At 40.0% G+C, this 13,147-nt stretch overlaps 1 protein-coding gene across 1 annotated transcript; it reads left to right on the top strand.

Moving 5' to 3' along the window:
• The first annotated feature begins 5,095 nt into the window (after positions 1–5,095).
• On the top strand, positions 5,096–12,893 carry LOC136508487 (uncharacterized). Its single transcript, XM_066503169.1, has 3 exons — positions 5,096–5,970; positions 11,218–11,453; positions 12,429–12,893. The coding sequence occupies exons 1-3, from the start codon at positions 5,347–5,349 to the stop codon at positions 12,679–12,681; spliced, it is 1,113 nt and encodes a 370-aa protein (XP_066359266.1). The 5' UTR covers positions 5,096–5,346; the 3' UTR covers positions 12,682–12,893.
• Positions 12,894–13,147: the final 254 nt, after the last annotated feature.

The raw sequence follows: 13,147 nt of genomic DNA, 5'->3' as shown, positions 1-13,147 counted from the left end.
GTATTTAGTCGGCTTACAGTCCACTATTATACTTGCTCTGATGTTAGCAGTCACACGATAGGCTCGTCGCGTGCGCAACACAATGGCGGCTTGCGATTCAATTTATTGTTTTTCTAGCTAGTGCTGTTTTTGGCATTATTACTGTTTGCTAGCGTTTTGTTCGTTTGGTTTATAAGTCGTACTTTTTCAGTTAATGTATAGTATTTTTTCTCATAATAAATTAGCCAATAATACTTTTAATCATAGCTTATCAGCCAGCGAACCGGACATATATATATACTCGGTTAACTACGGGCCTATGAAAACCGTGATGGCTCAGTACACGAGGCACGTGATGTGTGCTAATGTTATAAAGCTAATTTCAGTGTAGAGGATTAACTAGTACTGCTTCTGTCATGAAAGATATGTAAATATATAATTCTATCTTTACTTAAATTATTTAAAAGTTAACCAAATTTATAAAAAAAACATCACTATTCAAATAAATTGTATTAAAAAATTAATAAAAGTATTTGACATCATAAATATCGATATTTTTTTATATAAATTTAACCGAACTTAGCATGCTTTAACTCACTACACTTTTTTAAATTAAAATCATTTGTTGATGGAGGGAGTACTCTCGTGTCATTAATAACTGATACAATATATACGCCGTTTATATTGGTTACCAGCTAAGTTCCCCGTTTACGAGTTTTCAAACACGCACCCAAAAATACCCATGTTTCAATTAGAAATGAGCGTGCCCGATTTAGGTGGACATATGACCAAATACCGCTACCACCGCTCTTTATTGCATTCAGCTTGTCAGTCTTGAACAGTTAACTCGGTCATGTTCGGCATGCGCACCGAGCTCAATTTCCGGCTTCATTTGGTCATAAAGCACCACATTATAAGTAAATCAGCCGGTTCGTTTGACTGTGGCTTGTCGTAAACAATCGTAAATTTTCAGCCGAAACAGTATTTTTCTCTCACACAAACCAGCCAGCAGTACTTCTTCACGAACCAGCAATGATACGAACCAGCCAACCGAACATGCTGAATATCGATATTTATGATGATGTGACTACGAGCAGGTCGTAGCAGGCAATGCCATTCGGTAGTGACGGGATAATAAATGCAATGCAACACAGAGTAGGGCACGACGCGTCGGTATCTACGGCACCAAGCTCGACGCCAGGATCTATAGCGTCGAGCTGCCTATTAAGTCACTGTCACGTCTGCGTCGAGCCCAAGACCTCGGTGCCAGCAGCGATGGTGTCGAGCAGTGTAAGCTCGGCGCCAGCAACGATGAGCGTCGAGATAAGGGTTCAGATTTTGAAATCTTTCCTCCAGAAATATATTTGTGAAATTTTTTCAAAAAAAAGAGCTAAAAAAAAAATCGGTCGATCAGTCCACGTTCTGCGTATGCCTAGCTGCATCATCCAAGTGTGCAGATGCCTTCAGCATCAAGGTCTGCCGTCAGCATTGTCCAAGGGAGTTTAGGTTCAGTCCGAACGCCTGCTCCACTCCTCCGATAATGGGGACACGTGTGTTCGCGTGATCGATGAGATCAGCCGGCGCCGTACGTGCTTTATTACAATCATCACTCGCTGCTCATGTCCGGCCGGTTTGCGCATGCCGCACGTGCATGATTCTGTTATCTTGGCGGGATTAGTGCCTGCGCTGGTAGGATTTTGGACTGATAAATTCGATTGGGGTTGGTTTGCTGTGAGTTGGATGGGTGATAAACCTTGGTAGGAAGCCATCCACTTTTTCTATCTGCCACTCGCCGACTCTTCTATCAGTGGGCGGCGGCCCAACAGCCATCTCCTACTCCCTCTCCTTTTCTCTCCCCTACACTTTGGATCCAAGTTGGCCCAACTCATTTCCCTTCTTTTCCTAGCCTTGGCCCATCATCCCAGCAGTGGCCACAGCTCCCCACCAGCAGCACAACACGTGCTGATAAAAGCCAGGACCCATTTATACAATTCGTTTTTTTTATGAAATGAAACTAACAGCAAACCTTTCAAAATTCGTATATCACCCATCCGACTCCGATTGACATATTTTTTATTTATAAATTTATATAGAATCTAACATTGACATAAAATAAAATTTATACCTAATAATAAAGAGGCAAAATTTTCGATTATTTTTTTTGTTCATCTATTTTTTTCGTCCACCTTCCCCTAACTACCGGAAGTCGAGAATTTCTTCTGTCTAAGACCCTAGATAAATAGATCTCTCCGAGCCTAAATAAACTGAATATGAATAGAAATCCTAATTCAAATAGAAAATAAATTAGACAAAATTTTATTTTACTTGGCAAAGTTTCCACCATGATATTTTTTTTCCTGCCACCCGTATCTACTCAACCACACAGGGATCTCTGTTCTAATCGGGTTTGTCAAAAGCAACCACCAAATCCTTTACGGATTAGGATCACGCACTCCGGCGTTTTTAAAATTGCACACATGCTGGGAGTTTATATGTCCATATATATATGGTAGTACGTACGTGTTCATACTTTTTTTCTTTTTTAAGGTGATGACTCCATGCCATATATAAAAATGGTATTTATTATGTATATACAAAACACAAGAAAAAGAAATATTTATGTGTACCTGAATATTATACCTAAAACAAAATGAAGTATATTTGCATACATTAGTACGACCGCACCACATACCAATTGTCGGATTGTTTTAGCTCCGGTAATGTCTAGTAACGTGATCGCGTAGACGGATCCAGATGGTAGTACACGAGACACAAGGATTTATACTGGTTCGGGGCACGGTGCGCGCTAATCCCTACTCTAGTGGTGCTGCTGCTCTTGTATTCGTATACTCAATTACAGGGGTTGTTGCTCCTAGCTACGAGGTAGATTGGGACAGCGGAAGATGGATCCCGTGCCCAAGGTCCCTTCCCTCCTTTATATAGGCAGGAGATGTAGGGTTACAGAGAGGACGATCGGACTAACAGATTGTATTCCTAGTTTATATAAATATCTTTACACAAATTATATTTTTGAGTATTAAAATATATTTTTGCCTGACTTCAAATTTAAACTACATGTATTGTTAAAACGATCCTTAAATTTCAATAAAATACTCATATGAGTGTAGTGTTGCATTTCAATGCTACATGTTAGAAACAAAAAATCAGATATTTGTATACTTTACAATTTTATTGTTTTGTCATTTCATATTTTCTGTAATTTAATAGTACCAAAATGTTTAAAAAAAATCCAAAACTTGGTTAGGGATTAACATACAATATTATAACATCCCTAAAAAGGTTTCATATAGAAACTATAATTTTTGTAACAATTTGATTTATTTGATGTTTATTTCAAAGTTCTGGAGGACTTTCTCCTGGCAAGAGAGTTCCTCCTACAGATACTACAAATGGTGAAGCAATCACCTAGTGTGTCACTAAATCCGTGTGGGACTATGGGCAGGGGACCTAAGTTGTCCATGCGGGACAATCTGCGTGTGCCCAGAAGCATTTATCTTTACTATTACCAATTTGGGGCTCTAATAGAGCTTCCACGTTAGATACGCTAGAAAAAAGAAGATAAATCCTAAAAATTTTCATAATAATCCAAAACATCGAGCTTTAATTTGCTAGAGTCTAATCGTCATAATAAATAATAGATATTTGATCTACTTTGTTTCATAAAAATTATCCACCTTTGTTATTATAATACATAAAGTAACCCCTTGGTTCTAAATTCCCCACCTCTAGCATTATTAATCGGTGCATGAAAGATAATTCAATGTAGCCCTCTAAATTTATATATAAATTGTCCACCTCTACCGGTATCAAACATAATTCAAAAGAACCCTCTAAGTTTGTATATTACCCACCTTCGCCATTTTAAAAGATAATTCACAATAGGCCACCTAAATTTGTATATAAATTACCCACTTCTATCATATACTAAATTATCTTCATATACTCTTATGAAAGGTAATGTAAACTAACCACTACATTTGCGTTCAAATTACCAATATATGTCATTACAAAAATATTAATTAACACATTTTTTATAAACATAAGCAATGGTGGTAATTGGATTTGATGGTAGAGAAGCAACTAATAGATGTGGTGGATCCAATGGTCCCTATCATTGTCCGGTCAATGAAAAATCTCGTAGTGAAGACCTTATGCCGCTGCCAGGCCACATCACAATTAAACATTTGAATGTAACTGCCGAGTGATTTTCCAAACCAGCAGTGAAAATCCGACGTATCAATGTGTCTAACACCTGCAGTACTGCCAATTTCGACAGTGATAGAAGGCTTCACTCCTAGGTCAATAGGATCACAATCATTTATTCGTTCGCTTCGCTGAAAAAACAAGCCGAAATATTGTTTCCGCTGATTTGTTGTGAGAGAAAAACACTCTTCTGACTAAAAAAACAAGCTGAAAAAGATGGATTATAAAAGAAGCGAACAAGGCCATTATATGGATCCTATGTCTTATGACCTGTCAATGAAGCTGGATTACTGCTGATTCTAGTACACACGGTAGTGATAGACCGATAGGGATTCCATGTTATGTGTATTGGTGATTTTGAACCTCCTCAAAACCAGGGGTCACGCCATCCACAAGCTCCGTCGAAGACGAATAAAAATACTGAACAGCTGGCATTTCTTAATGGCTAAGTCTTGTGCATTATGCCACTAGTCGACTGTTGAAGATTTTACTAAGGCCAGTCTCAATGGAGATTTCATAGAATTTTATGGACATTAAATATGCTGACATGGCACTGTCTTGATGAAGAGAGAGAAGATAAAAGTTTTATGGGAGTAGAGAGAGTTTCATGGGATGAAACTCTTCTGCACTGTTTCCAAAATATGGGTGTGTTGGAAACTAGAGATGAAACCTCCACTGAGACTGGCCTAAGAACATCTGTTGATTATCATTTCGAAAAAAGAAATGCGCATGCTTGCACATGGTCCCGTATATATACTTTGCTTTCGTTAAATAGGAACCTTACCTAGCACACATTCAGTCACAGCTCATGTCAGTGGACCTACACCTACTACACGAGGAGAATAAAGTTGTTACCACACCCACGGTACTTGCCCAAAGAGATGGGGGCATCTCAACGGCCACAAAAGATGCGTACACACCACCAGGGACAACATATGCTATTGGATCAGTTGGATGGTTCATCCCCACACCACATGCGATTCTCGGCTGCTCCTAGCTCTAGTCTCCTCCATCCACACTGTCACTGGTCTCCCACCAAAACAAAATAAAGCAGGCCGGAGAGCGAGAGCGCACACGACAAGGACCTGCCCTGTCCTGTAGCTTCCTGCGCCACCACTAGCAAAGCTAGCTAGTGCCTAGTGCATGCGGTGTCCATTGTTCATGGGCACATCCTGCCTCCGCGGCCTCTGCTCCTGCTGCTTCGACAAGCCTAAGCCTAACCAAGAAGAGCCGCCGATAATGGCCGCCGCTACAGCCAGCGCCGACGATCAGACGACGACCATCACCCACCGCACCGTGGAGCTAAGCACCGGCGTGCGCCTGCACCTGGCGGAGGCCGGCCCATCGTCCTCAGCCGCGCCCACGGTGCTGCTGCTGCACGGCTTCCCGGAGCTGTGGTACACCTGGCGCCACCAGATGCGCGCGCTGGCCGCGGCCGGGTACCGCGCCGTGGCGCCGGACCTACGCGGGTACGGCGACTCCGACGCGCCCGCGGTGGCGGACCCCGGGCAGTACACGGCGCTGCACGTGGTGGGGGACCTGGTGGCGCTCATCGACGACGTCCTCGGCGGCGAGAAGAAGCAGGTGTTCGTGGCCGCGCACGACTGGGGCGCGCTCATCGCGTGGAGCCTCTGCCTGTTCCGGCCCGACAGGGTGCGCGCGCTCGTCGCGCTCAGCGTCGCCTACACGCCCCGCAGCGCCGCGCGGAAGCCCGTCGACGGGCTCAGGGCGCTCTTCGGCGACGACTACTACATCTGCCGAATCCAGGTACCTCTAAAATTAAACTACCTGCATGTGATGCACCCAGGGCTGTGCCGGCAAAATCTGGGGCCTGGGTCTAAAATTTAAAATAGGCCCTACCCAATTTAGAAAAATAGAATGGCAATAATACATATGCTAAAATATACTCTTTTCTTAAAGAAATGTTTTATACAGCAAACCTCTAAAAGAAATAATTCTAGCAGTGAAGTCCTATGCAAACAGGCGAAAGTTTAGCAATCATATGGTTCTGGGATTCGCCCCGAAATGACTGAATTTCGGTGAAATTCACCCATTTCGATGAGGTCCGAAATAGCCAGAAATTTTCGATTTTTCAGTCAAGTCTAGAGTTCAAACATGCCTACAAGTTCTTATTTCAATATAGAATTGCAAACTTAACAAGCTATAATTAGTTCATTTCATCTTCATGCTTTTTGATCAAATTTTGGCCAAAATTCCATCAAATATAAGCTAAATCTGAAGAGTTTGACCGGTCAAAACGAGTGAAAACCGGTCCGAAATTACCAAAATTTCCGAGATTCATCCATTTCGGTCAGATCCGAAATATTGTCATTTGAATCCCAGAACCCCAATCAAAAGAAATAATTACAACAATATACAAAACTATATAAGACAATACCAAGCAGTTTGGGGCACTACGGACAGGCAGCCCACACAGCCTCTACGCAGACTTGAGATTTCCAGACCTATAGCGGAGACTGGGAGATAACAAACGACAGAGTGGCAGAACGACGTAGATCAATTAGACGGCTATCAGTTCGACGAGTTTGGTCGGCAGATGGACATGCAAGTGCTGGGTTGACTGATGCAGTATCACAGCAATTTCCAGACTCCTCATAGACTGTAAATTAATTTGAGGCCCCAAAAAAATCTGAGGCCCTGTACGGTTGCACGTCCTGCACAGCCATGGGCCACATGCACCCTTGCCATGCTTGATATTGCTTACTATTATATCTTGCTTCGTGTGTTGATTCAAATTATATTTTTTTCATTTTTTTTAAGAGGAAGACGGGTGTGATTTGATAGAATCCCTAGCGTTGCACTACTCATGTTCTTCGTCCAAAGTCATGCATCTATACCTTGCTTCGCCCGCGCTCTTACTTTGGTCGCTTTCACGGGTAGTGTCTAGTGCGCACATGTCCTTTTCCATGTCTCAGCATTGCAACTAGCGCGTGCTAGGCTTGTCCGGTCTATTTCCGTCACTGTCTATTTGGTTCATAAGGAATCCAAAACAAGCTAAGCCTTATGATATTTGTAGTTGCATTGTCTATTTTCAGTGCAGCTTCATCCTAATAAGTTACGGCGTCCATCGATTTTGTTCTCGAATACGCAAAAGGTTTGCACATCTTTGTATTGAGATCGAGAAATAGTGCAAGTTACAACGACGCGCCACGACTGACACACTAGGCGAGGGATAGTTAGGCGTCCACGGATTAAATTACTTACACAGTGCAACCCTTTTGCTTGGACCATATATATACACTATGTCTAGATACATAGTAAAAGCAATATATCTGGAAAAATCAAAACGTCTTATAATTTGGAATAGAAAAAGTATAATATAAAAAAGTGTTCCTTCTTTCTTTAATTGTCTTTTAACCAATACAATCGATCTTAGAACGCAATGGGAGTTTACTGTAAGTAGAACTTGATCAATATAAAGTGCCTTCAACTGTTTTTGTCCGGCAAAAGCAAGTCCAACTTATATAGCAATTAATATAATATCTGGCTGCTGCCTACACAATATCAGGGTCTTATTAACAACAACTAAAATTACGGTAAACATATGTTGAACTGCTTTTCCCCAGCAGTGTGTAGACGAACCTGATTAACCACTTCACTACTGAAACAGTTATCAGAGAGGACCAATGAGCAATGATTCGATCATCCATCTGCAGATGCGGCATTAGAAATATCTCGAAGCCCAGCGCAATCTCCAATTTTTTACTGTCATATCGTCGTCATCTTCCACCAATGCAAATTGCTTGCATGCCAATATGTTCACTGTCCTGTTCGTTTGGCTGATAAGGCATGGCTGAAAGTACTGTTGGCTGATTTGCTATGAGAGAAAAATACTGTTCGTTGACTGAAAAAGTACGGCTTATAAGTCAAGCGAACATGGCGCATGTTGAAAGCAGTTTCAATAGTTTTTGGATTTCAACAATCTCCAAAAAGTTGCCGTAGTTGGCAGTTGCTACTACATAAATCAACATTCATGTTGTTAATCACTATTGTTTAGATCTATCTTTTGAACATGAAAATCCATGTGACGCCAAGGATTACCCAAAACAATCAGCCTTTGATTAACATGCATGTTGAACAGGGGCGGAGACAAGGGGGCGGGCAGGGGCCTAGGCCCCCCTATGAATTTGAATTTTCCACTAAAATTTTTAAATTTAAATAAATTTTAAAAATTCAACACTGTTGGCCCCCTTAACATTAAAAAAATCAACTTTCTGGCTCCGCCCCTGATGCTGAACTAGTGCGATGATGCTTTCCTTTGTCCGTTCTCCGATTCCTTGCACGCTTTAGCCTTTTACGTATTCAATCCAAAGTATTTGGTGTAAGGCCGTGACGAATGTTATACTTTGCTTAAGAATTCTACCAACAGTAATCTCTTGCTCTATATTGGTCTCTGTCTTCGTTAGTATCCTTTCCATAGGCAATCTGAAAGAATCAACTTCATTTAATTTATTTCTTTTTAATAAAGGAATAATTTAATTAATTCAAGATCATTACATCGAGCTCAAATAATAATCATGTACCCATTTGTGGTCCAAATCAACTTTGTTTAGGACATCCTTTATACTTCAGCTACAAGGCACCTGAACTTTGTTTAGGACATCTTTATACTTTAGCTACAAGGCACCTGCTAGAGATGTCCAACCATCTTTTTTTTATGTTGTCAAAAAACCCCCCATCTTTTTTAAGAAAAATACAGCTGTATTTATTGCTCAGAATTCAAATTACAGTCCCGCAAAGTGAAATGCCAACTGCTAATAAATGCTCTATTCTCTTTTATCAGTTGTATTAATAGGCGTCACATATGACTCTAAATTCTAGGAAAAACACCACCTAGACGGTGTTTTCTGATTTATACAAGTACTTAAAAAGGATTTATACTAGTACTTAAAAAGGATCGCACGTCTAGGTGGTGTTTGATCATATTCTAGGTGGAGTACATATCTAAATAAGATATGGATATTAAATGTCCATATTCATATTCAGATTATTCATTTTGTGTTTGAACCCCTTTAGACAGATGCATATCGGTAATATCCGTGCTGTTTTCATCCTATTTCTGCCGCAAGGAGATCGCCTTGCCTGCGTGCGATCCTCGACATCTGAGCCAATGGTTAATTTAGCAACGTGAGCTCGAGAGAACCTGTCTCGCTCGCAATACAAAGCCTAGCTTCCCCTGATCTGACCTGCACTTGAATGCCCCATCAACATTAGCTTTTAGCCAGCCCGGTTTTAGGCGGCTTCTAGATCGCAGACTCTCTCCCTGAAGGCGTGTGCATTCCTTGCAGCCATAGAATTTCAACAACGGAAGCTTAGGTTTGGCACCAAAAGGAATTCTGCTGTTGTCGGATGTTGCATAGTCTCTACAGTACATGCAAAAAGAAACCGGAAAGATCATGTACAGAACAATTTATCAGATTCATGCGTGATATTGTTAAATACCTACAATGTTCTGCAGAGTAGTAAAAGAAATTGCACTCCCTCATTTGTGTCAAGCTTAAGCAGAAGGCTTAGCATACCTTGAGGATTCAAACACAAGAGTCGCTCCGCAATCATCCAACAAACTCCAGTACCGCCCGCATGACTTCTCTCAGGAAACAGGCATTGGCCGTTTCTCTTTTGGCACCATATGCGCGATAAATTTACTAGTCGATATGCAGACCTAGAGCCAGGGCAATCTTATAGCCTTGGATGGGCGCTTGAAAAAGCCGTCATGCAGAACTACAATGAGGGAATCACTTTTATGCTTCCAAGGTCCCCATTTGAGACCATGCTAAAAAATTCTCTTACTCGTAATCTAGAACAAACTTGTTTTCATTAAAAGGCTGCCTCCATCGGTACATGTAATCCAAAAGCCTTGTTTATCTCTACAAACAGGACATTTAGATTGAAAAGTTGCCCCTAAGAGTAAAATCTAGCTATGGCAAGTCATTCTTTGAAGCTTGCACCACAGTGGCCTTCAGATAAAACTACTCATCTTACGGCATATGTTTGGTACAGCTCAATTTCACTAGTGAATCAGCTTTCGTTAGTTTTAGCTCTAAAAACAGCTTTACTGGTAGAGCTGAAACCATTTTCATAAACGTTTGGTAAAACAACTTTTTAGGGAAGATAGCAGAGAGAAAGCTGGGAGAAACTAGTATTTTCAGATTCACCTCACTTTACCTAGAGAACCGTGCGTGTGAGGGGAGCTAAAAAAAGCTTTTAGGGAAAAGCTGTTTCGTTCGGACGCGTTTAGCAGGAAAAGCTGAAAACAGCTTTGTGAAGCTGGTAGAGAAGCTCTACCACACACCCCTGCTTTATACGTTGCATGCATCACATTTTCCATTTGACCCAAAGTTCCATCAAAATTGCCTATGACAGCATTTGTAGTAGTGGTACCTACCGACATCACCATGTTTCCCGTACCTCCTCCAACATTGTCCTATCGACCCTTGACGACTCCATCAGTCCCATCATGCATGGGAACTAGGGTTTGCATCGATCATACATGCCTGAGCCATGTTCACAATATCACACTATCAGTTTTAAGTGGGAAACCTCGTCACCAATCCCTTTTCACCCCCACCTTAGACTAAAGAATGAGAAAACGCAAGGACAGAAGGAACAAATGAGAAAGAGGATGGGAAAAAGGCAAAATTAATTTTCCTTTGGACTGGATTGTATAAGTCCTATCCATGAAATCTTCCAAGGGTTGTTTGGAACTACCATGGCAGACTGGAGCTAAAGCAATCACTTCAATATGTTTGTTCTGCCTTATTTTCAAGGTCCTTGATTCAAACCCTTTTCATATAGCGGAATTCTTAGGTATGCTTAATTCTCTTGCATGAATCAATTTGTCATGTCATACGTTTTGTTCCACTTCAAAAAAAGATGGCAATTATTGGTATTTTTGAGGCACACAAAGTGTAACGATGCATACATGCCTTTCAGGCTAGCAACACTATCTTTTAGCTAGTAACTAACTATGATAATAATGGATATTATATGTAGGAGCCCGGAGAAACTGAAGCAGAATTCGCACGCCTTGGCACTGAGCTAGTGCTCAAGAAGTTCTTTAGTTATCGCTCCCCTGGACCGTTGTTATTTCCAAAGAGTGGTTGGGGCTCACCAGACGATGAAGTACCTTTGCCGAGCTGGGTAACGGAGGAGGACCTCAAATACTACACCAGCAAGTTTGAGAAGACCGGCTTCACTGGAGGACTCAACTACTACCGTGCCCTGAATAAGTATGTTTGTTATTTGATACTTCCTCCATTTCAAATTAAAGTTTACTTTCGTTTTGTCCTAAGTTAAATTTCTCTAACTTACATGTTATTTTAAACATATTAAAATCTAAAATTTCAAATAAATGCAATGTCAAAATATTTTAATGTAGAATTTAATGCAACTATCTTGATGTTGTAGATGTTAGTGCATTTTCCTATATACTTGGTTAAATTAAGAGAAGTTTGTCTTAGAACAAAACTAAATAAACTATAATTTAGAACGGAAAGAGTAACTAGCTGACGGGTTCATGAGCTGTGAGCCTTGTCAAATGATGATATTATATTTCTCATATAAAGTTGGTACATAGTTTTCTCTGTTGTGTCTCATAAGTTTTGAGGGGGGATATTTTAGAAGATTGACTTAATTAATGCATTTAATTAATCTGCATTTGAAACATTGGTACTTAATAGATAAATAAGCAACATTATTATTATAAACTAGAAGTGAAAAAAAATATAGCAGCCCACGAAGGAACCAGAACCAACACTCTTCCATAAGAACTAATAAAGTTGGTTAGTATAGTGAGAATGGCTCTATTTTAACAAACAAATAACTTACATATATTTACTTTGATAAAGGTTGTAGGTCTAGTAAGGTTCATCCAAAGTCAAACTCTTTTAAGTTGACCATTAATATAGAAACTTCTATACATATTGACATTACTAGAACCATTACGAAAAGTTCTTTCACAATATAAAACTTTTTTATGTAAGACAATATGTCTAGATATTGCTTAGCGAAGCTGACTGAGGTTGACTTAAGACAACTAAGATAGATTTATAGTTCTGATCAGAGGAAGTATATTAATACTATTTAGATATGATTTATTTAATTATATGCTGCTTACAGTTAATTGATATTGTAGATTATGTGCATTATCAATTTCATGGATTACACATTCCAATGTAATAAAATCCTAATCTGTGTATATTTAGGACATGGGAGCTCACATCACCATGGACTTTAGCTAAGATAAATGTACCTGTCAAGTTCATCATTGGAGATTTGGATTTGACGTACCATAATCCTGGCATACAAGATTTCATTCACAAGGGTGGCTTCAAAAAGTTTGCTCCACTTCTTGACGATGATATTGTCGTCATGAAAGATGTTGGGCATTTTATCAATGAAGAAAAACCAAATGAAGTTAGTGAGCACATAATCAACTTCATAAAGAAATTCAGTTGACTAGAGTTCTTTAAATACACATGTGGTGCTATAAATCACATAAATGGCATGCAATAATTAAATATTTGGAATCATTATTCAGTTTGTTGGGTTGAGGATCTAAATGTAATTCATGTTCAAAGCTTGTCCAAATGATATTGTCTTTCGCTCCGCCATTGGACCGTGGAATGAAGTTTAATGTTATGATATGAGAAGTACTTTAATTTGCTTTATCTATCACAGTATTAGTTTCATGCAAACCACTTGAAAATAGTAAAATAGTGATGTCCACAAAAATGGGCCCATCACTGCTGAAGCCTTAGTGGCAGATGTAACCAAAGTGCATCAACTTTATGTCCTTTGTGTAGCGACATAGCAAGATTGGTCACTTACATATGATGAGTGACAAATGACTGGTGTTAACATCGATTGTCCCATCTAGAAGTGATATACATTATTTCCACTATAATTGAACCAACTTTAATGG

The sequence above is a fragment of the Miscanthus floridulus genome, chromosome 15 (genome assembly GCF_019320115.1).
Source record: "Miscanthus floridulus cultivar M001 chromosome 15, ASM1932011v1, whole genome shotgun sequence".
NCBI lineage: Eukaryota > Viridiplantae > Streptophyta > Magnoliopsida > Poales > Poaceae > Miscanthus > Miscanthus floridulus.
This window is presented reverse-complemented; position numbering and strand designations above follow the sequence as displayed.